Genomic DNA, 27,627 nt, shown 5'->3' with positions numbered 1-27,627 from the left:
AGGATGAACAAATTGTCATTACTGCTGTCCCACTCTGTCCCACTGAAGTCCATCGGAACAAACGGAACGTGTCCTGTTTCCTTCATCAATATTACATCAGCGCTTGGCAACGCGCGTGCTGCCAAATTACAATGATTCACCCAAAGCTTTATTGACTTTAAAAAGTGAAATGCCCGTCGCTTATACTGTGAGGCTGTCCGCATTGTTCTCTGATCTTTTTTTTTTTTCTTTCGACTCGCAGAAAACAAAACAAAGCGCAGATCGCAGAGAGTGACCTTTAGAGCAGCTGGTTATTGTCAAAACTCATGTAGGCGAAGTGTTGCTCGTAAACGATGAATCCGTGGGAACCCAGCACGTGTTGAAGGCCTGCGCGCAGTATTCATCAGCGGGCCCTGACTCCATGCGCACAACAATGTGTCGGTGGGTCCGTGCTGTTTTTAGCGGCGTGTCAAACCCCAGCCTCCTCCATGCATAATGTCAATTACATTGCGCGTGTTTGTTTTTTTCCAACAGGAAAGTGCAAAATAATGTATTAAATGCAATGTGGCCAACAGTGCTCTGCTGAGTAATAGATTCATGTTTTATTTTTAATTTGGAATATATTTGAACATATAGGCTGCATTAAGCAACATGTTTAGTTAACCTACTGTTTTTTGTTGTTTTTTTGGGGGATCATTTTAGACATTCATAAACCTATGTGTAGACCTGCAGGCTGCTACAAGACCAAACACGCAAACCAAACCGTCTTCATTGGTCATGAATCCATAGTTAACGCAGACTATAGTCTGTGTGAGTGGGAGTGCCTCGCCATAAGTTTCGCCGTCACTTGATTGCTGTGTGTGTCGTGGAGGGAGGGGGCTGTACTACAGTCTGTATGCCATGTGGACACTGCTGCTGCTGCTGCTCGCGCAACACAAACCATCCGCACACACCCACATCGGAGCAGAGTGAGGGGAGGACAGTGAGCAGGAGGGAGGCGGTGTTGCACGGACAACTGCGTCCCACTCCTCAAGCAAACATCTTTTACGTCCTCCAACACACACTTCTCATCGCATGCGACTTTCACCTGATCACAGCTTTCTAATTCACGACGGAGAGGAAAATTAAAGGTGAGTTTTGGAAACTGATTTCGAAGGTAGCACAGCCTGTGTTTGTGTCATGGCTTTAATGCATCTATTAGCTTATAAAAAAAATGTTCACGCTCAGTCTGTTGAAATTATAACGTGCAATTATTCAGAATTTAAACCTGCTGTTGACCGTAAAAAAGGCGGAAGTTGCAGGCAAATATAAATAATTAAAGTAAGTGGAGTTTTAAGTGCAGGGAACATATACTTTGCCCATCAACAATTCACAGACATATTGCTTAATAACGAGCTTGTTGTATTCTTATTTTGGTCCAGAAATTAAAAAACAATTCGAGTTCGTGCAATTCTCTAAAGATAAAGGTCTGTCCTTTCTGTTGCCATGTTTAGCAGCTCATCAAATAATGATCTAACAAGCTCAATTAATGGGTTTTTATAAAGCTTAACTTGAGGCTATTATGATATGGCCAAATCGCACATATTAATGACGAACGTCGTCTCTGCAGCTTCCAGGCCTCCAAGGATGGACTCCATACCTGCGGGACGAGACTCCAGCTCTTCGCCAAGCTCCAAGCAAGAACTTTCCTACACGAGCACCAAGAACCTGAAGCCCAACCAGGTCGGGGCGACGGTGCTGTACGGAATACCGATAGTGTCTTTGGTGATAGATGGCCAGGAGAGACTTTGCCTTGCACAGATATCTAACACGCTGTTGAAGACTTACAGCTATAACGAGATACACAACCGGCGTGTTGCGCTGGGAATCACCTGCGTCCAGTGCACTCCTGTCCAGCTGGAGATCCTGCGGAGAGCCGGTGCAATGCCAATCTCCTCCAGGCGCTGCGGGATGATCACTAAACGCGAGGCCGAGAGACTATGCAAGTCATTCCTAGGAGCTCATGCGCCGCCTAAACTTCCAGAAAATTTTGCCTTTGATGTTTCCCACGAATGCGCCTGGGGGAGTCGGGGCAACTTCATCCCGGCCAGATACAACAGCTCCAGGGCCAAGTGCATCAAGTGCTCCTATTGCAACATGTATTTTTCTCCAAATAAATTCATATTCCATTCGCATCGCACGCCAGAGTCCAAGTACACTCAGCCAGACGCAGCTAATTTTAATTCTTGGAGGAGGCATCTCAAACTATCAGATAAAGGGGGGCAGACAGATATACTACACGCATGGGAAGACGTGAAGGCCATGTTCAATGGGGGCAGTCGCAAGAGGACGCTGCCAGGCAGCGGGTCAGAGTCCGGTTCTTCATTTAAATCACATGGACACAACCGTCCCCGGGACTCACCTGATATACCTGCAAAGATCCTCAGCTGCGAGGACAACCGGGGCGGCATGACGAGCACCCGCAGCTACCCAGTCATCCCCGTGCCCAGTAAAGGCTTCGGGATGCTGCAAAAGATTCCACCGCCGCTCTTCCCTCATCCGTACGGGTTTCCAGCGTTCGGCCTGTGCCAGAAGAAAGACGACAGCGTGCTGGGAGAGCAAAGCAAAGCGGGCCTCCCGGGTGTCCTGTGGCCCGGTACCAAGGACAGCGCCTATCACCCCTTCCCCATGTTCTGGCCCGCGGCGGGCGCGCTGCCCATGCCTCCGTACCCCCAGACTCAGCACAAACCTCCACCGGAGCTGCTGTGTCCTCCGAGACAGACTGACATGGACATATCCGAGCACAGCGACCGGAGCACCAACACGTCAAAAGACAGCATGGTTGACAACGACCGGTGCTCCAGTACTCAGTCGACGCGTAACGAAGACGACAAGTCGGGGGACGAGGCGAGGCCGCTGGAGGGGATGACCCTGGCGCCCCGGAAAATCAGCTACGTCTCCGCGTTCAGACCCGTTATTAAAGACGCCGACTGCATCGCCAAGCTGTACGGCAACAGGGGCGCTTACAACGGGTGTCGCACCGGCTATTTATCGCCGGATTTTTTGAGTGAGAGCTCGAGCTACCGGTCCATGTCCCCCTGCGTGGACAGCGAGGGCGAGCCGGACGTGGACGTGGAGACAAATAAAACACCAGAGGAGGAGGAGGACTCCCGGACTCTGTCCTCGGTGTGTCCTCGGACTCCCCCAAGCTTGGCCCACAGCGTTTCATCAAACAGCTCAGAATCCAAGAGCCTGCAGGAGAGCAGTCTGGTTGCTTCCCAGAAAATGAGCCTCCACGTGGCCCAGTCCTCTGACAGAGAACTGCAAAACAAACAGTCATCAGAGACCCACATAGCTGCGTCTTTTACTGAAGTGAGTGACTTATAACTGAAACATGGCCATAATAAGCTGTATTATCTCTCTAAAGTTGTCTGCAAATGGGTTTCTTTCCTTGGCTTGTGTGTTTTTTTAAACAGATATATTTGTGCTCTTGTGACGAAATGTGAAATTTATGTTAAAACAGTGTAACAGCAGCAACAAACAGCATGTCCTCAGCATTTAGAAAAAAAGAGAAACATAAATCAATCCTTTAAATAAAAATGTACACACTGTAATTTAGAGTATATTTTTAATTATTATTTTTTGGATTAATTCTAATTATTTTTGCCAAACCTCTTGCAATTTTAAGAGTTCAAAGAAGTGGTGATTCTGTCTTCTTTAGGTGTACACACCGGAGAGGGGTGAGCTGCAACAAAGGAGCAGTCCCTATCAATTCAGACCTGCGAATTACAAGACTGGAGTACTTACAACAAATGGTTAGACTTTTTTCTGTTTTTGTAAAAACATTTTGCTGTAAAAACGATAATAAAAAATAAAAAAGAAGAAAGAAAGAAAGAGGTTACAAATTACATCGATTTATTTTTTCTTAAGATGAGAGTGCAAGTAAAGAAGAGCCGTCTTCCACAGTGGAGGAGATCGAAACGAAATCTTTTAATGAACAAAGCAGTGATGAGAACCAGCAAGAGCCGGATGAGGGTAAGTTACATCGAGGTCAGCGAGTTGGATTTTCTCTGTTATGAGTAAGTTTCAAGAAATCGGCTCTGGGTCTACTTTTTCCAGATAGAGGAATATAATTTATTTTCTGTGTATTCAGGCGAGGACGCGCCAGCCAGAGCTCTGCCATCACAAAGAGCCATAGAAAGTCTGGCAAAAGGTAAGACGATGTCTTACCGTTAGATATAATGATTGACAGATAACAAGCTTCTTTAAAAATAAAAATAATATTATTGATATAATTATGAATATTGATTTTGCTATTATTATTATTGTTATCTAAAAACGTATATTTTCTTTCTCTGCTTTGCCTTGAGGCAGATTATTTGGCATTCGTCCCCAAAAACATAAAAGGCGATGTTTTTTTACGTTTTATTTTTTTTACTGCAGGCCCAGGAAGACCTGCTCTGAATAGTCGATGTAAATGATGATGGTGTCCTCATCACTGTCATTAAAAATAGAAAACTGTCCTAGAAGGAATCCTGCTGTACCCTATTCTCCTCCTCCAACGTCCTCTATTTTTGTCTGCTTTTTAGAGGAACTACAGAAGCAGCTGTTAGAGCAAGTTGAGCTGAGGAAAAAGCTGGAACGTGAATTTCAAAACTTGAAAGGTAAGCTAAATTCTGCAACCGTGCTTTTCCACTATTTGGGCTTTTATCACCACAGCAGTGATTTAACAGACAGAGACTCAAAAGTCCTTCTGGTCAATGTTAAGTGTTGCTCGCCTGTCATGTTTGTGAGTCAGGTCAACACATGAACCCCTGCCATCATGCCACGACCAAATCCACCTCAACAGTAGCATGCATCTGCTCCTCTCTGCAGAGCAAAACAATATTTTAAAGGGCACCGTTCTTCCAAAAATGCTAAGTGGTTAAGGGACACACTACCTTGGAAAGAGGTGCTTTCAAAACCCCTTTTAACAATGATTTGAGAGGATTATTTCATGCAGCAACTATTAACCTTCGGTCCAAAAACATCCACGCATCTTTAGAAAATAGCTGAAGAAAGTGCAGATATTTTTTTTATTTTGGGACTCAACAGAAACATGGTTATAAAACTTGTTTTAAATAAATATCGACATACAGAAAATTAAAAAAGAAGGTGAAAAAACAAGTTGAGGATAAAAGTAACTTGATATTAAGCTGCTTAGAATGGCAACACAATGAAAAGTGTGACAAAAAATTCTGTGTGCAATGCATACTTTCAGAATATCTGCATTTGTATGCATACAAACTCAACAGAGATCTTAATTCTTAAAAGAGAATTGTATCCACATCCAGGAGAAGCATCAAGAGGGCTTCATATGAATCTCAGGTGAATTGCAGGATGAAACACTCACATTCTGACTGCTCCAGTATTTTTTTTATTGACAGTAACTCCTAAACACCTTCTCTCCAAAATGCTTGAAAACGTCTCACCCACTCAACTGTTTTCACATTCTGTTTTTCTAGAAAGCTATTTGAGAATCTCATTAAAATGGAGAATGGATGTGCTGCACAGAACTGGTCTATCAGAACAGTGGGACAAAAGTCAGCCGTATACTTCCTAAAGATAGTACTAGTTTGTACAATTTCATTTATTTGTGCAAAATCTCGGATCTAAGTGAACAACAGAGTACTCTGTTATGTTGTACAAAGGTCTTACAAAGTATTTCTCAAAGTGTTTACGTTACTCGACCAGCCCGTGCAATGCAGATCAGTCTGCATCATCTTTGGGTTTAAACATATACACCTAAACATCATACGGGATACTCATCATTTCACCAGCAAAAATATCTCAAATATGACATGTCGTGTATTGTTTGAAATTATACTTATTTTGTCTCACCTTTGTGCAACATCACATATGTCAAAGTAAGGAGACTGTCTTAGAAATGAATTCAGAAAATCAAAGTACATTTGGTTCTCTACAAATTCATCTCATACTCACTACTACTACTACTACTACTACTACTACTACTACTACTGGATTTTGGATATCATTTCATAATTTCTAGGATATCAGTTCCTGATGCCTAATTTAAAGCTGTATGGTGGATTTAACATGCATATTCAAATAGTCTTACTTTCATTATCTTTATGCATTCATTGCAGTATTTGGATCCAGCAATTGGAGTTTGATTAAAACACAAATCATAATCTAGTGACAAGACAACACAACTGTTTTAATCTGTTGCGTTAGACAGAGTGCAAATACCTCCGTTCTACATTTATTCTCTTTTATACTCTTAATTGTCAACAAGGTGGGTTGTTATAGGATCAAGTCATAGTCTGCAAACAAGATACAATTAAAATACTAACAAAAGCATGTCGATTACAACATCAGCACACGTGTCTCAACCGGTCTTGGACATATTTCGATTTTTACTTTAAAAAATAGATTAGAGTAGAACTTGTTTTACAAACTGTTTTTCATTTACACTTTATTTAAACTCTCATTGTTGCATTTGTTACAAAATTTTCTGACACCGAGCAATGAGTTTGAATATTTTTTTAATTTAAATTATTCTAAACTGAATTATCTTTAAAAATTCGAATTTCTTATCTTCATTATAAAACATAAATGCAAGTATGTCCACACATGGCGTTGCTTTAATTATAGCCCTCTCGATGAGGTCGGTACCTGGTTTCTTGCTTTATCTTGAGAACAGCGCCCCCTAGAGGCTGGTGAATCTTCGGAATGGACCTCTTTAAGTGTTATCAATGTTATTAATCTGTTATAAGCAAGAATCTATCGGGAGGACTTCATCCAACTAACCTCATACTCCCTGTGATTATTTCTATTATTTTTAAGGTGCGTTTTTATTTTCATATGAACAGACTATTTATGACAAATGTCAGAACAACATTTGTATAAATTAGTATATTAGTATAAAGTATGTATAGTAGCTAAATTAACGCCTTGTGTGTGAAATGGTTGTGGTATTGGATTACTGATTGAAATCTGCCATTTGTTTCACAGATAATTTTCAGGATCAAATGAAAAGGGAACTTTCCTACAGAGAGGAGATGGTTCAGCAGCTTCACATCGTCAGAGGTGAGAGAAATAAAGCAGAGGGAGCGGATACAGCAGCGTGGATTCACAGATTTACTGTGGCATGTTTACCGACGTGATTGATGACAGACTACATGCTTGAAATGCTCTGTGTATACTATAGCAAGGATTTGCGTGGGTTGTCTGTAGGCTATCATTTACTGTTTTGATACGCAAAGTCCGTTAAATTCACGCGAATCACTTGCATTTATGTGGAAAACATTTCTCATTTTTCCACATTTGACCTGTAATCAATGTGTTCCACATATTAAATAAAGACATACATTACCATATTAAATACATACATGAACCTATAACGTAATGGAAATTTCAAATAAAGATAACATTTCTTTCAAAGATTTAATTTGATTACCTGCAGCTCAGTGTGCATCTACCACCATTATCCAGTCTCTGGACGCTTTATGCAGCGAGTTGGACCAAGAAAGAGAATTCGTGTTGTTCAGCAGAAGTTAAAAAGTAATTGTAAAATCGGTGGAATAGCAGCCAGTTTGGCAGATTACCTTTCTGTCAGACTCGACGATCCAAACATTTTTGGAGCATGAACTTCAATCAATTGATCCTATTATTATGTAACTGACTCAACATGCCTATCAAATACATCAATTGTGTGTTGTAGCTTAATATGCTTTTCCATATAGACCGATTTACCATCACGTGCACGTACACTATTGATTGTTTTATCTCCTTCTTCATAGAAGCTCACGACGCTTTACACCATTTTTCGTGTAAGATGTTGACTCCTCGCCACTGCAGCGGATCCTGCTCCTTCAAATCTCCTCTGCTACCGCCCTGAATCAGATTATAGCACATTTATATTAGAAGGACACATATACAGTTCCTGTCAAACCATGGAAAACTTCCGAGGAATCAAGTTAAAAGAAGACTTGTGATATTATAACATGTGTATCTCCACCCTCACTATTTATGTCACCATCTTGTATACAGTGTAATTTGTTTTCCTGAAATTATACCATTGATGATATTTATTATTTGTGGCAAAGTGCAATGACAATGTATGTATCTTGTAATAGTTATAGGTTGTTATTTCGTTGTTTTTTTTGTCAATAATCGCAGCTTTGACTAGCCAATTCATTGATCCTTATCCTGTATTGTGAATTGGCCTACTTATTTTGCTGTGTTCTTATTTGCAGACCAATAGCTTCCTTTGGATGTAATGCACTTTAAACAAATGAATTACCATAAAAACCGTGTGCATTGCAATAGGCCTACAATATAATTATTTGTAGCGGTCAAACCATGCCTATTTGTCTCTCAAAACACTGGAGTTAGTAGGCTGAATTAGGTGACCCGCGAGATTGAAAGTAGCGACATATACTATTAAGAGTAACCTATTTGTTCATGTAGCCTAATATTTCTTTTCATCGCTAATGAATAAATTAATTTATTGAAAGAAATGTGGATTCTTGCCCTGAGTGCGTAATTCCCTTTCTTGAGTCCCATTTCTCTCAGGAGAGCATCGAACTTGCTCAGGCTTTGAATTTATGTGAAACCTTCACCTCTGTGTGTTGAATTATTGAGGCTATTTGTTTGTTTAGCGCCACAAACAAGAAGCTATCCATGAGAAAACACTATAATTTAAGTTTTATTTTCTGTACCATTGGCCTCCGAAAAAATGCCATGATGATTATTTTCACTGTCTAATAGCTATTTATTTGATCCATTAATTGATTAGACTACAGATTGTTAAGAATATAGAATGTCAGGAATAGAAGGAAATAGTCAACACAACTTCTCAGATCCTGTTGTGACATCTTCAAATTGTAATTTTTGTCCAAAACACGAATAGCCTATTTAATATTCAGTGATATAAAATAGAGAAAAGTAGCACATCCTCACATTTAGGTGACCAGCAAAGCCATTTGCAAAACCATTTGCGCTTGATTATGTAAGTGACTACCACAATAGTTGGTCATTTATTTCATGTTAATGACTGATGAAATAATCGATTAATCGTTAGATGAAATACAACTGAAAAAGAAGAAACACAATGTACTATCTCAAACCGCAGTCAGTTGTATCTTTGTGTAAGCTCTTTCATACGAGCAGAACAAAATTCCTCAAACAAATGAAATGGTATTAGAGTGGAAGGCATAACAACTATTGCCCTTAATGTCCCATGGATACAGTTTTATGTGTTGCGGCAGCGCCCCCTTCTGTTTGTGGTGAAGAAGTGACACAAATTTGAATTTGCGCTGTCCCTTGAGGATGGCTGTTGCGCATGCGCACCAAATGTAACAAGATGGCGGAGAGTGCGGAACTGAAGGTAAAGCGAGCCCCTTCATTAGCTTGACAAATAGACGTTTCATATTGTGAGAATTTCATCTCAAACCATAGCACCATTGTTACTGGACAGTAGAGACCCAATGAATGTTGTGATCAAAGCATATAATACCAAAACAACAGAGCACTGGGGACCGGCAAACTGTTAGCTGGCTGGCTAGCTCGCTAGCATTAGCTTTGTTATTGTTGCCGATGTTCCGTTAGGCTGCCTCTCCTGTGTGGCTCACCTGCAGATAAGGCCATATATCGCTTTTTCAAAGATACGAAAACCACGTTCATGTCAACGTTTTCAACCCAACGGCACTGTAGTGTCAGCCACTTGACATTATCAGTAGTTCCTCAGGTGGACCTCAATGTTTGTTTTTACAATTTGGCTCTGTCTATTCCCTGGAAGACGAGCGCAATTTAGCTACCATTACCATTGTTTCTGATGAGATGGGACGGTGGACCACGGAATATAGCTACTATCCACAGTCGGGATAGCGGCAATGTAACGTATATTGTCGATTACTGTTCAAATAAATGAGATAACGTAAATACTGTAACATTAAGTTTTCTTTCAGTCCGATTACGTTACACCGGCTTCACACTGGCGCTGTTGGCTAAATGCTAAAGCTACACTGTCTCCCTCCACCTTCTGACGTTACTCTCTTAATGTTGGTAATTCGTTGTTAATTGACATAAAACGCTAATTGTTACACGCTTTCGTTATGATACGCTCCCTTTCTAAACAAATCTCGGCACAGTTGACACTTCTTTGCCTCATATGAGCTGTACTCTGTTTTCTTCTCTTCATTCGTGTGTGGTGCCACATCGCACCTTTTAAACACAGTTATCCACAAGACATTACTCTGGTGGGACATTTACAACAAACAGTAGCATAATACAATGGAGTCACGATCTTTGTGGATTTGAAATTGTTTTGGTTTCATATGTTCTGTGGCACAAAGGTTGATCCAATGCTATGATGATGATAAGGTTTGTGACGTTGCTTTATCTGATTGCATTACACTGTACTGAAGGATGCGTTTTGTTTAGAATGAAAATCCTGTGTCATTAGATTGTTGTCAATGATGATACTCGTGCTGTTGTTTCCACACACCTGCTGAAAGGAAAAGAAGTATAAGTTATGTGTGGCCACTGCTTCAAGCCAGAGGGCCATCTCTGCCGAAACAATGTCAGAGTGTCTGTCTGTTAAATATACCATGTGACGATGCTCTTAATGTGTCTTTTATTGAGATAAAGAAAATTCATGTTTTAAATAAGTCTAATGAGAAAAGAAAACTTTTTTCTTTACCTCTTGGGAAAATCTGTTTCCCAGGGTTTAATAATTGACCATTTTCCCCACTCTTAATTTTTCACAGCAAATGGTAATGAGCCTTCGAGTTTCAGAGCTCCAAGTGTTGTTGGGATACGCAGGACGGAACAAGCACGGGCGCAAACACGAACTTTTGACCAAAGCTCTCCATCTACTCAAGGCCGGTTGCAGTCCTGCAGTGCAGATGAAGATCAAAGAGCTCTACAGACGGCGCTTCCCAACCAAAATGGTTTCGCCGGTCGACCTGGCTCTGCCCGGTGTCCACTCTGCCTCCAGCCTGCCTGCTGGCCTTGCCCAGCTGGGATTCGACAGCCACGGTTCCGCATCGCCTCTGCTGCCTGTTTCTTTACTTGGGCCGAAGCATGAGCTGGGTTTGCCTCACCTCCCCTCCGCCCTTCACCCCGTACATCCCGATGTCAAGCTCCAGAGATTGCCATTCTACGACGTACTGGATGAGCTCATTAAGCCAACCAGCCTGGGTGAGTCCGCCGCTTCCATTTCAGGAGTCGACATTAGTTAGCCGAGTGATTTCTGTAGGTTTTCTTTCCTCTGACTGGCGTGTTCTGCTCCTGGTTTGTTTTTCGTAGCCTCAGACAACAGTCAGCGGTTCCAGGAAGCATGTTATGCCTTTGCATTAACACCACAGCAAGTTCAACAGATCAGCAGCTCCATGTAAGTGAGGAAGTTCTCTTGTAAGAGATGCGAGAAAAGAAGAAATAATACTGTGAAAACACATTTTTCAATGTACTGTTTACATGGATTAGAAAGCAGGTGTTAGCGGACACCGCAAGCAATCAGAGTAAACTAAGTTGTTATTAGATTACGTGTTAAACTTTTGACCCGGTGGATCTGACTTCTCTTTTAATTCTTTAGGGATATATCTGGGACCAAATGTGACTTTGCTGTTCAAGTTCAGTTAAGGTATGTCTGTTCTCTTTTAACCAAGATGTATATCTGTGTAAAGTGAATAGTGGGAACATTTCTTTTGACATTTGTCCCTCAACACTTGTGCTTCACACTTCTTTAATCTGTTTTCTGCCTTTTATAGATTTTGTTTATCAGAGACGAGCTGTCCCCAGGAGGATCATTTCCCCCCTAATCTCTGTGTGAAGGTGAACGGCAAACCCTGTAATCTTCCGGTGAGTCCAGACAGTTTGTTCTCAGATGTCAAATGTTCTGTGTAACACCACCAGTTACTGAGAATCAAGGTCACTGACGTTTGATGTTTTGTCTGCAGGGATATCTTCCTCCAACCAAAAATGGAGTTGAACCAAAAAGGCCCAGTCGTCCCATCAACATAACCTCTCTTGTCCGACTGTCCACCACAGTCCCCAACACAATTGTGGTGTCATGGACTTCAGAAATTGGGAGGGTAAGAAGATCCAAGCAAAGCTTTAGGAGTCAAGTGTCAAAGCACATTAAGGAGGAGTGTAGTCACCTCAGTGTAACTTGTTTCGCTCGTTTTATCTTTTGTTTTGTCAGAGTTTTTCCATGGCTGTTTATCTGGTAAGACAGCAGTCGTCGGCAGTGTTGTTGCAAAGACTACGGGCCAAAGGAATTAGGAACCCTGACCACTCGAGAGCTCTGAGTAAGTTGCCTCTTGATTTTGTAGTAAAAACATAGAACAGGTGTTGCCACTGCATCTGTAAGTAAAAGACAATCATATAATTTAATTCCTTTCATATAGACAATCCTATGCATTTTTGTGGCCTGTTTGACCACGTAGTCACTACAATCTGGAAGTCCCAGGGATTCAATTTAAGACCCAAAGAAGGAACAAAGTTCTGCAAAGTTATTCTGTTCCCTAACGATTCCTGAAAATGGCCCTTTGCTCCTTTCAACAGTTGTTTTTTCACACACCTAGAAAACTTTCCTCCCGACATATTTTTGTATTGGTCATACAGTGGTATGTGGAGTACACCCACATGTGATGTTTCTCTTTAAATCGTTGTGTTCTATGTGTATTGATCAAGGATTATTTCTGCTGTAGTTTGAGATCCTGATAAACAAATTAGCATTAACACACTTGGATTAAACAAAGTCATAATTGTTGTATTGTGCATTTCTTTTTCTTCTCACAGTCAAAGAGAAATTAACAGCTGATCCAGAGAGTGAGATCGCCACCACCAGCCTACGAGTCTCTCTCCTGTGTCCTGTAAATACTTCACTTTACTGCTGAGTTATTCTAGTTATTGTGAGAAGTATAACCAGTAGCCTGCAGAATACCAGGAGAACCAGTTAGTCAACTAGTCATTCAATACATCTACAAAAAATGTTTTGACAACAACTGTATTTTTTTCAGCTGACAGAGAGACTAAATGTGCTTTACCATATACTTATTCTAATTGGAACACTGTTGCTTTGTCCTACAATATCCTCTTATTATACAACTAAGTGGCGTTCATTGTGTGTGTTTTTTTGTTTTGTGTTAAAGCTGGGGAAGATGAGGCTGACAATCCCTTGCAGAGCTTTGACATGTTCTCACCTTCAGTGCTTCGATGCTACACTTTACATCCAAATGAATGAGAAGAAGCCGACCTGGGTGTGTCCAGTCTGTGACAAGAAGGCGCCTTACGAGCACCTCATTATCGACGGGTGAGCACAACACGTCACACATTCCTGCTAGATTACTGTCTAACGCCTCGTTTCCAATGCACGGTTCTGTTCAACTCAACTCCCTTTAGTACTCGTTCCTTTTCTCTGTTTCCTTTTCCACTGCGGTTCATAGCCCCTCGGTGTAGTAGGGACCCCCCCGCTTCATCTTCACCCTGCTGAATCTCTTCTTTGGCAATCAAACAGAGGAACATCTGCACTTTGTCATTTGTACGGCATTCTCTACGCCGGAGTTCAGCAGGCTGACACTTTTTAAGATGTGGATCTATTATCAACTTTCCTGTACCATATTTCATCATCTCATTTGTATCCGAAGCCGACACCAAAGCATCTGAAATGCAGCTTTATAACGTGCCACTAATGCTGTATTTCCCAAAACTTAAGATGATGAAGTACTAAAGCCTTTGTAATTCTGGTTGAAAAGTTGTAGAAATATTCTGCCGTGTTCACAGGTTGTTCATGGAAATCTTGAATAGCTGTTCTGACTGTGATGAAATCCAGTTCAACGAAGATGGAAACTGGTCCCCCATGAGGTCGAAGAGAGAGGTGCAGGACGTGTCTGCTTCGTACAACGGTGTAGACAGCGGTATGTAGCCGGTGTATTTCAGATGCACTCAGTCATTGAGAGCTGTGAGCACAGTGTGAGTTAACTCTTCCTGTGTAGATTCGTCTCGGACAGACGCACACGAGCACAAACGGGGATCGTCTCATGACAATAACAAGAACGTTGACGTGATTGACCTGACACTGGATAGCTCCTCAGAGGACGAGCTAGATGATGAGCCGCCTCTTAAAAGGCCCTGTCCCTCGCTGTCACCTGTCTCTCCACCTCCAAGCAAGGGGTAAGTCTCCAACCCATGAACAGGAAGTTAGATCACCATGAGCACATTTTTGGGATCTTTGTGCTCAGTTGTGTGCTGTACTTTGTCTCTAACCTGATGTGGCGGTGTTTCTTCTCAGAGTGCTGAACCTCCACAGCCAATCGCCACCTGTGAGCAGAGCACCCAGCCTGCCCAGCGTGGATACCAGCTACATTCCTCCCCCTCCGCCTCTTATCCAGGACTATCGCCACTATTATCACACAACTAGTGACCTGCCAGGTACACCTGTCACTTGCCTTAAAGCATAGGTCTAGATTGTTGTCAAGTCTATCTTAATACAATAATCACATGCCCATATGTATGTCAAAAAACTTTATTGATCACAGTATTCATTTGTTCTGTCCATGCTGGTTGTGAAACATCGTCTTTTAAAGTTAAGGTGAAGCTAACATGATGTTAAAGCAGCTGAATTAATTTGGTATCTTTCAGTGTTATAGTCTTTGTAGCACAAAACTCCCTTCTTTGTTATTCCTCAAACAGTGTTTAGATCCTGAGATGTGGTGATGTGTCCTGATAGTCGTGTGTAATCCTGTTGCTGGGACAAACCCTCAGCAGGAAACGTGATCACATGACTGCCAGGATGAAGACACCCATTTGATTTGTCGAACTTAATCTGCTGAAGCCTCATATTAGCTTAAGCTAACTTTTGACATGGACTGCTGATAATGTCCCCGATCTCTTTCACCTGGAGTATTCAAAGTCACTGCCCCCCCCCTCAACACCCTTTAACACCTATTATTATTATTATTATTATTAGTAGTAGTAGTAGTAGTAGTAGTAGTTAATAGTAGAAGTATAGAGTTGGGTAGGGCTGTTCAATGAACCCTACCTTCATTTCCTCCATGAGCTGTGTGTCAAAGTCACTGCTGCAGCTCCAGCTGCTGGTCGTGTTGGTAAGGGTACCAAACTACAAGGGAAGGATCCTTTCACTGCTAGTATGGACAGGAGGAATGATTACAGCAACCAATCATTCTCTCAATGTACAGATTGTTTTAATAGACTTGACATAATCCAAGAAAACAATCTTTGAAGACAGACGTTTGTATATTGTTAAATCAACTATAAATACTGGGAGTGTATTTGCAGTATAGGTAAATGAACCTTTTCCTTTTCTTACAGATCTAAATTTCTTCTCCTTCCTCCAAGGCGACAATCAGGTATATTTACTCAAACGCATGAACTTCGGCAGCATCGTACCAAAGTACGTTTATGTTTGGTTGTTGTGTTGATGGTCACTCTTTTCTGTCTTGTTAGCATTACAACATGGTGATGGCTGCCGCGGCAGCTGCATCAGCATCAGCCTCAGAGGACCACGACTTGCTCCTGAACCGCTTCCTGCCCTACGGCTCCTCTCCGATGCTACGGGAGCAGCCGGGCACCCCGGGGAGCAGCACGCTGGCAGCCACCAACGGCGGCAGCAACAGCGGCAGCACCAGTAGTTTGGTGTCTTCCAGCAGTCTGCGGGACCGCGACAAAGACAGAGACAGGGACAGCCACAGCATCTCAGGGTTGTCGAGGTCCTCGGTGGAAGCTGCAGCGGCGGCAGCCATTTATGGCTCCATATCTGACGTTATCTCTCTTGACTAGACCCACACAAGACTGAAAGGACATGGGAGACCTCGAGGACAGGAGTTCTTTGTAAATAAGGAAGGGTAAGATGAAAGAATACAGTGCTATGTACAGAGAGGAAAATCTATTTTCAATTTTACTTATCATATGTATATAAACTTAGGACGCTTCTTGTCCGGTGAGTTACTTCAGTTGATATTTTTCTGTGAATACTGAAGACTTTTTCACATTTCTTCATGTGGTCCTTTGATTATATTGTACCTTTTTGTACCTGGTTTTTACAGTTTTGTTTCGATATTCCATGTCAATTGCATTATTTCAGTATATTATGTGCACAGAACCCAATGAGGTGACACCTTATGTAACATGATATTTAAAGTATAAAAAAAAAAATGGGCATTGTTATAGATGTACAAAGGGCAAGTCACAGCAAAACAGGAACATGTGTAACACTTTTTTTATTTCCTAAATGGCATCATTTCTGTCAAAGCTGTCTTGACAGCAGAAAGATCTCGCCATTTTTGCCATCACTGTAGATTTTTCAGTCAGACATCGATGCTGTGGTCATTTAATTTTCAAGGAATTATTTATGATGTAAGTTATGTTGTATGTATGCTGTTTTTAAAGAAGCATTCCTTATGCCTCTATGAACTGTTGCCACTAGAATTGAAAATGCTAGATCCTTCTGTTGTCAGAACTCTGCACTCTTTTCACCTGTTTCAGTCAATCAAATATGAACCATAGTGTATAGTTTAGACTGTACCAAAATTGCATATGAATTGGGAGTAAGTCAGTATTGTAAGACAACGTGTAAATGAATGGCACTAGTCCAGCAAGCAGCCTTATTTTTCTGTAAGTTTCTTCTAAAGTGCACCTGTTTTATTTTGAATATCACACTTAAAATTATGCCTGAAAGACTAAAGCGTAGTGGCCGGTTGACATCTTTCAACACAGCTAGTTTCTGGTCCACTTGAGGTTAATTTGACATTTCATGATGCATTAATGTTATTTTAGCACTTGATCTTTACATAAAGGCTGTGTGGAGCACTGAAGAGTCCACAGTTGCAGGGAACACTTCAAGAGTTGTTTTCAGCTTTCTGTGTCCCTGCAAATTGCCTGAAAAGCTCACGTGTTTGTGTGTGTGCTATGCGGTTCCTTACTGAGGCCACAGGATGCAGAGCCTTTCTGCTGCAGCCTGTGAGAGAACTGTGATAGCGTATTTTTTGAGTGTATCACAACATGCATTTTGGCCCTGAAGTTAAAACCATTGAAGTTATTATGGATGCATCCCCTCCCCTTTATTTTTCTTGACTTGTGCTTACAACTAGGATTATTTATTATCATATATATTTTAAGCATTTGTTTGATTTGTGGATATGCATTGCTGTCATTGTATGTGATATTTCTTTTGTAATTATATAATTAATGCTATTTAAAGATGTCATAGTTGCTTGACATGCATTGTAACATTTTCTGTTTGTTTTACTATCAGATGATGTCAATAACTCAATAGAGGCTTTGATCATTTTGAATCGCTACAAGGTCTACTGTGCTGTTTGATACTTAATTCAACGGATAGAAAGTGCACATCTGTAGTTGCTCTGAAAGCAGTGCTGATTCAGCTGCATGGGAAAAAATCCTTAGCTTAATCACAGTTTAATACAGCACATGCTTGTAGTAGAGGCAGATATATTGACGTTTTGCAGACAGTCAGCCTATGTGAAGGACATTGAGTAACCAGAATTTGCTGTAGAGAAACACCAATATATGTTTAGAAATGGTGTCATATTACAGTTTTTCCACCAGAGGGCACTGATAATGAAAGTCAGAACTAAATTTCCTACCAAACCATCCAATAGTTGTTGAAACATTTTACTTAAAAAGAAAAAACCCAAACATCAACCTCATGGTAGTGCTACAGGGAAATAGTCCACAGGATCCCCTGTGAGCCATGAATGTCTGTATCCATCCAGTAGAAAACGGGTTACTGTATACAAATTTTAAATTTGGGGTATCTGAATCAGAAATCGCAAAATAAAAAATGTTGTATACCTATTGTTTAATTTAAATCCCAAATTTGTCAGCCCACTTCAAACTGCTTAAATATTGAAAATTGAATGTATTGACTGCCAATATGCCAACATCTCAGACATTGCTTTTCAGAGACATTTTGAGGTGGTGGCTCAACAGGTGTTGGATTCAGTCTTCAGATTGATTGATTCATGTGTCCTTAAGTAGTGACAGGGATGTTGATGTGGTGAGTGTCCCCAATCAATGATTCTTAAAAGTCTTATTTTTTATCTACAATCAACAGCATTCTGGGCAAAATCAAGAGGAAATCTCCTTGTTCAGACACTTTTCTGTTTCTCCTTTTTCCACCGGTCTGTACTTGATGGGAGTGATGAGGTTGTACGTAATGTTACAGCTCCGCTCCATTTAGGTGTGTCAGTGAGCCAAACACTGGCACACCTAACAGGAAGGCAGCCACCAGGGTCTATACAGAGGGGTGTTAATGGAACCAAAGGAAGCTTTCATCATCTTTTGTATAACCTTGAAACACTATTCTGGGTTTTCAGTGAAGTATATACTGTTTATACATTTAAAAACTGACCATATAGTCCCCACAATCTAATCTCTGAATGCTGAAAAATACAAGGCAGGTCATGTCCCAAGTCTTTGAAAATTTGGGTTGGTTACATTTTAAGGAGGACTTTACACTCAATACCAATGTTTCTGTTTTTAGGAAATTAAATTAAAATAGGCTAATGGGATGATGCATTTGAAAAAAATATGAAAATCAGAACACGTTATTCATTTTTTGCTTGCTAGAAAACTTTTCCTTGAAGGTTACAGTGGCTGAATCGTGACTCGTGACCTCAGTTTTTCTATTTAATTTGCATTCACAAGTCTTTCATCCATCTAACTGTTAAAACATATCACTAAAATACCGACGGACAACGGTCACTGCATACGACAAAACGTATTCAAGAGACAGTTATTTTCACTTCACATACATATGTATATTTGGCGTTTCATTTCGAGCATGGATGTACAGCGACGTTCAGGCAAAGGAACGTAAATGCTCTTTGCTTTCAGGCGCATCTCTCGTCGCGGTATTAATGCGTCATTGCGTTGGTTATGACGGATTTAGAGAGCGGCGCCGTTTCAGACTGGAATGGGAGCTAGCAATTTTCCCCATATTTTGATAGTTTAGTCCGTGAATGGCGCCGAAACAGGACCCGAAACCTAAATTTCAAGAAGGTAACAAGTTGTCTGTTTTCATTTCTGGTGGATTCACAGTGCCTGTCGGTGCTGGAGCCTTCGGAAAGGTCCGAAATGTTAGCTAGCTTTAGCACTGCCGCCGCCGAAATGCTAGCGTTGCCTTCATTGTTGTTGCACATACCAGGTCTTGATGGTTTATTTATTTTACCGCGGTAATTATTTACTTTACAACATGGTGTCGTTTCAGCAGTACGTTTGTATAACGGTAGCGTCGCGGTTTGATTTGCTGCAGTATAGCTAGCAGCTAACGTAAAGCGCTGTCTTCATTCATGCAGCGTTAGCTCCCCATTGATTTAACCGCCCACCTCTCACGGTGGACTGTTAGCTGAAGCTAGCTGGCTAGCGGCTAACTGTGTTGTTTTCTTCTGCAGCTCTCTTTAATATGCAAAGTAAATCATGTCTTCAAAGTACTTTAGTGGTTTTTGTTGGTGTGTCAAATCAACTTTCATATGTTTAAAAAAATCAATAGTGGGTTCATTGATTAAGTAATTAATTGTAATATATATATCACATATTTATTGGTTACTCATTGTTTTCATTAAATTGTACAAAAAGTTTGTTTTTAGAGCTGAGTGAATTTCGCGTCTGACATTATAAATCAGAACATAGTTGCTTATTTAAAGTGGTGTGCAGTATCTAAGATACTATAATTATATTTTATGATATTCATATATAGTCTCAATTAAAAGTTATGTAAATTAACTTTTTGCAAAGTGCTGCAAGCTCTCTAATGAGAGTAGAAATGATAAGTCGATGAATTATTTGACAGAAAATTTATTTTAACTATTTTAATTATCAGTATCTAAGTTATTTACCAAATTACGTTATTTTCATCTTTTTTTCTTCTATTTTACATAATTATGAACTGAATATCTCTTGGTTTTAACGACTAAATCAGATTTTTGTAGAATATTCAACAGACAAATCGATAATGAAAATAATCTTAAGTGTTATGCTCAGCCCTTCATACATCATGTGAGGTCTGCTGGTAAATCAAACTCTTGACTCTTGTCTGACTCCAGTAGATTTAATGTGATCTGAGTGTGTGGCTGAAACATATTTCTAAACTTTAATGTCATTATTGTTCTCGGCTATTCGACAGAGACCGGTGTTGGTTGCTGATGTGCAAGAATTTAAGTTTACGGTGTAATTATTGTTCTTGTGTTTGTGTGTAGGAGTAGTTTAGCCAGCTTTACATTTTCACCGTGTTTTACTTGGACTGCTCTCATGCTGATTTTAATTGACCAACACTCTGTTCAGGTGAAAGAGTGCTGTGTTTTCATGGGCCATTGCTCTACGAAGCTAAGGTAGGCTGCCTTAGTTAGCCTGTTACTCTGATCATGTGATCCTCCTCTGTGTCTCTGATATGAACCCTTTGTTTTTTTTGTGACCATGATTTATGTCTTTCTTTGCAGTGTGTTAAGATAAGCATCAAGGAAAAACAAATCAAATACTTTATTCATTACAGTGGTTGGAACAAGAAGTAAGTTCTGGTTCAGATAAAACTAATCTTTCAGAATAGTGCAGTAAAGATTCCCCATGTGCTTAATTTCTTTCTTGGTGTTTTTATATTGCAGCTGGGACGAATGGGTTCCTGAAAGCAGAGTGCTGAAGTATGTGGACAGTAATCTGCAGAAACAGAAAGAGCTTCAGAGGGCCAATCAGTAAGTCTATTCTCCCTTTTTACTAACTTTAGTGTTTACAGATACCGCTAGAAAGAGTGGTTTTATGAGAGAGAGAGAAAGAGAGAGAGAGAGAGAGAGAGCAAATTAAGGCAAAATACACGCATTGCCTAATTTGAGTATAAAATGGAGCTCTATATAAGACCTAATGTGTTACAACACACTGGGGCTCACAGACCAGTCTAAATGAATGACAAGCACTGCCAAAACAAAACACTACAGATGGGGTTTGTTAAATATTCTGCCTAAATAAACAAACTGTAGTCTGACTTTAATATGAATGATGTATTCTGAAGTCATGTTTCTCTTGCTGTAGAGACCATTATGTAGAAGGGAGAATGAGGGGTGCTGCGCCAAATAAGAAGATACCTGCTCCACCGCAGAAAAATGATGTGTGAGTTTACGCCATTTGTTATTCCACATGTCAGCTGCTGTGATGTCTCCTGTTTAAGTGGTCTGATACATGTTAATGATTTTTATTATTATTATTTTAACACGTGTCTTTTTTTGTCTTTTGTAGGAAAACCAAAAAGAACAAACAAAAGCGTAAGCATGAATGTCCTGTTGTGTATTGATGTCGTGGACACCTTTTTGAATGCATGCCCTCCAAAATCAATCAGCAGTTTGTTTTGCACAGGTGTGTTTCTGTTAGCTTTCCAACAGAAGCTGTGAGCTATCAAGCGAATACAAGCATAACTAGAGTCGTAGCAGGATGTCACAATCACTTTGGCGTTTACTTTTTCTTATGAAGGAAATAACGGTTGAGTGTTCTTCTGATCTTGCAGCTCCTGGTGCAGGAGAAGGGACGAGTTCAGGAGGAGACCCAACCCACCCTCCCCGAAAGAAGAGGGCACGCGTTGACCCAACTGTTGAAAGTGTAAGTTCAGAAATAGCAACGAGTATATAGTTATACTGAGCTGAAGTGAAAGTAACTGAGTCAGAAGTCTACTTCTCTGTAGGTATGTTTAGGAGGATGGAATGACTTTAACTGCGTGAACGTTGTGCCAAAAAGCTTCTTTCTTAAATTTGTTCCTGTCTGCTCAGGAGGAGACCTTCATAAATCGAGTGGAGGTTAAAGTAAAGATCCCAGAGGAGCTGAAACCATGGCTTGTGGATGACTGGGACCTGATCACACGGCAGAAACAGGTTAGAACCTTTAAAATACACACAGCATGCGTCTTCATTAATATTATCGCATGCATTTATAATATAACTTGGGGGTTCCTGCAGATCCTTAAAAGGCATTGAATTTTTTATTCTTTAAAAAAAAGCCTTTAACTGGTATTAAAATAAGTCAATCTGTCAATAGTCTTAAAAATGCTAAGACATTAGATGTAGTAGATTTTACCAATTTATCTCATTAGCATTAACGTCACGCAGATCTGGATAGCGGAACCAACAAAAATTTTATTTCCTGAGAACAGAGGATCCTCTGTCTGCTAGCTAGCTGTCACTGTAGCTACACTGGGAAGTGCAAATTCAGCAAAAAAAAATGTCTATTTAACCGGGATTTCATTTTGTCTGAAACCGGTACGAGGTAATGCGCACGAGGCTCGTTGTTGGCGTTCAGAGCAGAGAGGACGTGAACAATCCGGTTGTCTAGTGGTGGTAAACTAACAGTGTACGGTTCAGTTTGTCTTTGAATAAATGCTGCAGCTCCTCAAGACCCAAATAACTTTCCAGTGTCTTGATCCTCAGCCGGGTCTGTTGGTTACCGAGCCGCTACGTGCTGGCTTCCCTTTTTATTTATAAAGCACCTTTAAAAACAAAGTTACAAGCAGCTTAACAGCATACAGATGCAGAAAGGAAGACGCATACAGACACATACATGACAGCTGCTATACAGGGAAGGCAAGTCGGTAGAGATGGGTCGAGCAATTTTTGCATACGTTTTTTAATTGGTGCAATATTGTTGGAATTATTGAATTTGTCCCTTTTTATTTTGTACAGCTTTTTATATGATTTACGATATCTCGCTCTCAAGACACAGCTGATATGTCATCACAAGAACTTCATCTATTCCAGGATATGAAAAACATCACATTGTTTCTATACATGACATGAGCTTATTTATGAGCTATTAAAAAAACCTCAGTCTTAACTCGATATGTTTTAACTCATGATCCTAACGAGCTGATTTCCCTGAAAACTAAAAAAAGATATGCAGCGTGTCCAGATACACAACAATGGGAACATAAAACAGAAATATGAACTGGTGTGTATGAACTGGGTGTCGCTCTTCCAAAGGAACCCTGATGACGTTTCCAAAGTTATGTATCCGTGTTTCTTTTTGTCCATTTTCTTTTATGCCTTCAGCTTTTCCACCTACCTGCCAAAAAGAGCGTTGATGCAGTGCTTGAAGATTATGCAAACTATAAGAAATCAAGAGGAAACTCTGACAGCAAGTAAAAATACACATTACTTGTCATTTTCTTTCTGTGACATGAATTGCTGCAGGTTTGCTCTCTGTGTCAAAGACATCCAACTTGTTTTTCCTTCACCCCTCAGGGAGTTTGCTGTGAACGAGGTGGTTGCTGGTATCCGGGAATATTTCAGTGTCATGCTGGGGACGCAACTTCTCTACAAATTTGAGAGGCCGCAGTACGCAGACATCTTGGCCAACCACCCAGATACGTCCATGTCTCAGATCTACGGCGCCCCTCACCTACTTAGACTCTTTGGTAAACACATTACCCAGCTGTAGTATTTGTGTTATTTTTTGAGAAGAGCAGCTTTAATGCATTGCTACTTAAAACATCTGTAGCAGTCCGCCTATAGAAGTAATCCCAGTAAAAGTAGAATTAGATAAATACGGTATTTAATCACCAATGGACTCACCTCATTTGTTGAGCCACAATGTTTATCCCTTCTCAGACTTATGGGAAATGGTGTGCATTAAAGGAAGCTAAATAAACACACAAATAATAAATAAACAGAAGCATTTTTCAAAATACTACGGTATTGTACTGTAGGTCGGGCTATGGTAAGAAGAAAGAATGCATGTGTTGCTCCTCACATGTACAAAAAATAAAAAGATTGAATACGTTTGTGTCTGAGCTTCTGAACTGTATGTAGCTGCTATAGCGTTAGCATAAAACACCAAGTTTGCTAACAGACTTCTGAGACACATGGCAAATATAATATCTGACTTTTCACAGTTCTGACTTTAAAATCCCTTTTTAAAAAAAAAAAAAAAAAAATCAACATTTGAAACAGAATCGGGGCATCGGTGTTCAATTCAAGCCATCAGTGTGTCCTGACCTGCTGTTCTATTCTCTGGTACAGTGAGAAAACAACATACAGTTCATAGATGTTAGAAATAAGAGTGCAGCCCGTTTCTTTCAACTACCTTTTCGTGCTCGTTGGTATTCATCCACATCCACCACTATGACCCGTGTTCTGTGTTTTAATCATTTGAATTGCCTCGAGGATGAGTGGAGTCATTGAAATGTTTTCTATCCTTAATGAAGACGAGGTTTGCGGCCACGTTGTGTGTAAAATGCTGCCTTTGTTTGGTTTTCAAAGTGAGAATTGGAGCTATGCTGGCGTACACTCCTCTGGACGAGAAGAGCCTTGCACTGCTGCTCAGTTATCTACAAGACTTCCTCAAGTGAGTATTCACAAAGCTGTCATTAATGAGGCTCGTAGCGATTCACCTGCAGCAGTAATGAATACAATGTAACTTCCCTTCCAGGTATCTTGTAAAGAACTCTGCATCGCTCTTCAATGCAAGTGACTATGAAGTTGCCCCTCCAGAGTACCACCGCAAGGCAGTTTAAGGATTTCTTATTTCCGGATCTGAAGCCTTTGTGTGTTGAAGTTTGGAGACAACGTTCGTTACCTGTCGAAAGGATGTGATTTCACAGAAAAGCCTTCGGAGAACTGATTGTGCGAGATCCGTTGATTTATTAAGGAAGACAAAGGTGTCACACTAATCCCTGGACAAATTCATTTTCTTTCATGTGGAAAGCTGCTGAGTACGCTCTTCCTGTATTGGTATGTTTTTGAGTACCACTTTTTAGTTTCTATGATACTTCTTTTGTCCGGTGGTTTACCAAGATCTTTTGAAAAGGAATTTCATCATGATTCTTTTTTTTGTTTCCTGTCTTGGTGCGGATGCTGGCTAAATTTGTCTTGTAGGCTGTCATCATTTTCTAATAAAAACCTCATTCTCAAGTTGTTACTGTATCTCTGATTGGAACCAAATGTAAGATGGTTGGATCAAGGTGGAAGTTATTGTCCGTCTCTTCATCTCCAGGGAGAATTACATTTCTTCTTCTTCTTATCGGTACTGTTGTTACAATGAGGGCAGTACATCCTCCTAATGTGAGCATATTGTCTCGTCTTAAATGCTCTAATCTCTTGTCTATGAAAATACTTATTGGATAACATGGATTACATTTAGTTTATTACTTTGACTATGCGTAAACTAAAATTGTCAGTTTGCAACTGTACACACAGTACTGCATATGTGTATTGGTTATTTCATATCACTCCAAGAGGAACTGATATCAATGTGAAACATTAACTAAATGCGTTCTGCTTACTTTTGCATTAATTCTAATTGAATATTAAAAAAAACAAGCATAACTGAAAAAGGCCAATAGAGTAAAAATGTCTGTCAAATGTTAAAATAGTATTTCAATAAATGCTCATTCAATATTTAAAACTCAATGAAATACCTACCTTAATAATGAAGCAGTCATTCAGTGTTTAAACCTTTTGAAATTTGGATAAATATCGAAATGTAATAAATGGCAACTACATGGTTCAAACATAATTGGACAGATGTACAACAGTAATTGTTAGATGTCGGTGAATAGATGGTTAGAATCCCTTACAAACAGTTTCTCAAAGTCAGGTCAACAGGTCAAACTCGAAGAAGTGGATCATTTAACACTTGAAGACACCTGAGCAGTCTGTCTGCTGAAGATTCTGCTTTAAAGGCAGAATGACGAGGATTTGTCAGTTGTTTGGAAATGCATCTATAAAGTCGGCCTCTCCTCCCTGGCTCAAGACACCAGAAGGGCACGGCCCGTGACTTCACCACGGTTAAGGTACTCTGACTCACTGGAGGTGGTCTGCAAGTATTAGACTGCCTTTGGCCACTGGTTTCAGCCAGTATTAACATTTAACATATAAACATTTTGAATTGAAATTGAGCGTCATGTTGTGAGCTACATGAGGTCATTAAACTAGCAGGAGACAGACAGTGAGGAGGTCTACTCGGGTGAAAGCACTTTGAGGAGGTGAACCCAGGTGTGTCAAATATCACATTGTGGTCTCTTTCTGCTGTTGGGCTGGGATAGATGTGTGCACTAGATGAATTTAGGCGTCTGTCTGAAGTCTGACTTTTAGTTGGATCGAAGCCGTAGTTACAGTCTATCTTTGTGAAACTGGTCCCTGATGTTATTGCTGCACTTTTTATTTCAGGCCAGGCGTGCGCACCTCCACTGTAAAACCACAACAGTCCGATCAGGCAACTTAAGTGGAAACACCTGTGAGACATTGAGCATTGACTTATATTTTGAAATCACTGTTTTCAAAGTTGTTTTTACGTGAAGATCTTTCTTACTGTCCTGCTGTTGGCCTGTTCATCCGATCTATCATGGCTCTGCTGGGATTAACAGGTACTTCATTAGTATATTCATGTCCCTGCTCTATCTGGTTTCTTTAGTCCACATGGGGTGTTTGAGTAGCATCCATACACTGACTGCAGCCTGCTTTATTTCAAAATGTGGCTTTGTGACTTCAGCAAAGATACCATCCTATTTGTTTTAAGTGACGAAACTGATGACTTCCTATGAATTGGACAGGTGGTCTTAATTGAATCATGAACAGAAACGTTCTCAGGCCTGTGCTGCAGTTCTGCCTGAAAGCTTTTATTATTCCAACCTTGTTAACATCATTTCAAGCAAAGTGAGGAATGTGCTCAAACTTCCAAAACTACCTGTGAGCTTTTTCCTCTTATATTGTCTGAGATTATTTCCCTGCTCTGATGGTTTGGAGTCATCAAACCAGCTTCTCCTGCTGCTCGTGATGGAATAACATCCCGGTGATGGAAAGCATGTGGTGCAGTCAAGAGTATTTTGGCGAGGAAAGAAATGTAATAGGCTATTAAAACCAGGCCACAGCCCCTTCCTCACCTCTCTGGACTTAAATGTGTTCAGCAGAATCCACCCCCCCTTCCACTCTTCCACTGTTGTGACTTGCTTGACATGAAAAGAGAAGCATAATATTAGTTTCAGACTGATTTGTGGTTTTGTCTGTGTCAGCTGCCTCGCAGTTGTTATGGCAAGAGCAATTCAGACCGTTTCAAGAAGAATTTCTTTAATCCAATTTCCCCTAGCCTTAACCGGGAACATATGTTTTCACTGGAGTGTGTTCTCAGATCACAGCGCCCTGATGGCTTTTAACTGCCCATCAGAAAGACTGACGCGCACACAGGACTCCTCTGCAGTTCCGTTCAGGGAGACACCTCAGTGCCTGCTCCTTTCTTGGCTCCATTACTGCTGCGATTAACACTTTACACATGGCGTTGCATGCAGAGTTCACCAAGAGGCCTTCCTCTGGTGTGAGGGCCTTCATGTGACCCTGGTGACACAGAGCCCTCATGCTTTCATTACCCCATAGATGAGAGAGACCTATGCATGATACAGCCACGGCTAATGAGGCCGGTTCACGTCTTGAGTGATGGTTTCAGCAGGTTTCCCTCCACATTTGTCTGTGCTGGTCCGCCAACCAAACGACACTCTTCAGACAGGACTGCAGGAACCGCTTGGATCAGGGATCAGAAATGCCCCGAGTTCATTGCTCTTTGGGGACGATTGTAGGATTTAACAGCATATTTTAGCATTTATGTGGCTCTGTTTAAGGCAAATAAGCTTTTGCTCTAATATAAAAATCAGTGGTGGAA

General features: G+C 40.7%; 3 protein-coding genes across 4 annotated transcripts; all 3 read left to right on the top strand.

Moving 5' to 3' along the window:
• The first annotated feature begins 921 nt into the window (after positions 1 to 921).
• On the top strand, positions 922 to 8,404 carry skor1b (SKI family transcriptional corepressor 1b). Of its 2 annotated transcripts, none has more exons than XM_031866679.1 (8): positions 922 to 1,109; positions 1,589 to 3,330; positions 3,680 to 3,773; positions 3,889 to 3,993; positions 4,112 to 4,171; positions 4,548 to 4,622; positions 6,973 to 7,047; positions 7,764 to 8,404. In XM_031866679.1, the coding sequence occupies exons 2-8, from the start codon at positions 1,606 to 1,608 to the stop codon at positions 7,856 to 7,858; spliced, it is 2,229 nt and encodes a 742-aa protein (XP_031722539.1). In that variant the 5' UTR covers positions 922 to 1,109; positions 1,589 to 1,605; the 3' UTR covers positions 7,859 to 8,404. The 2 variants fall into 2 exon arrangements, with proteins under 2 accessions (XP_031722539.1, XP_031722534.1); XM_031866674.1 differs by having other exon boundaries at positions 7,761 to 8,404.
• Positions 8,405 to 9,325: 921 nt separating this feature from the next.
• Positions 9,326 to 18,063, top strand: pias1b (protein inhibitor of activated STAT, 1b). The gene is made up of 14 exons (XM_031865364.1): positions 9,326 to 9,349; positions 10,731 to 11,163; positions 11,272 to 11,356; positions 11,558 to 11,605; positions 11,733 to 11,823; positions 11,922 to 12,056; positions 12,167 to 12,272; positions 12,766 to 12,839; positions 13,119 to 13,279; positions 13,750 to 13,883; positions 13,962 to 14,139; positions 14,258 to 14,397; positions 15,298 to 15,335; positions 15,433 to 18,063. The coding sequence occupies exons 1-14, from the start codon at positions 9,326 to 9,328 to the stop codon at positions 15,763 to 15,765; spliced, it is 1,980 nt and encodes a 659-aa protein (XP_031721224.1). The 3' UTR covers positions 15,766 to 18,063.
• Positions 18,064 to 18,894: 831 nt separating this feature from the next.
• On the top strand, positions 18,895 to 25,465 carry morf4l1 (mortality factor 4 like 1). The gene is made up of 12 exons (XM_031865376.1): positions 18,895 to 19,008; positions 20,290 to 20,336; positions 20,445 to 20,512; positions 20,607 to 20,693; positions 21,028 to 21,105; positions 21,232 to 21,257; positions 21,497 to 21,588; positions 21,756 to 21,857; positions 23,028 to 23,116; positions 23,220 to 23,392; positions 24,237 to 24,321; positions 24,406 to 25,465. The coding sequence occupies exons 1-12, from the start codon at positions 18,969 to 18,971 to the stop codon at positions 24,488 to 24,490; spliced, it is 972 nt and encodes a 323-aa protein (XP_031721236.1). The 5' UTR covers positions 18,895 to 18,968; the 3' UTR covers positions 24,491 to 25,465.
• The last annotated feature ends 2,162 nt before the right edge of the window (positions 25,466 to 27,627 follow it).

Source organism: Anarrhichthys ocellatus, unplaced genomic scaffold, assembly GCF_004355925.1.
Source record: "Anarrhichthys ocellatus isolate YVR2014 unplaced genomic scaffold, GSC_Weel_1.0 scaffold2, whole genome shotgun sequence".
NCBI classification, from domain to species: Eukaryota; Metazoa; Chordata; class Actinopteri; order Perciformes; family Anarhichadidae; genus Anarrhichthys; species Anarrhichthys ocellatus.
Note: the sequence above shows the minus strand (reverse complement) of the source record. Positions and strands in the feature narration are given on the sequence as shown.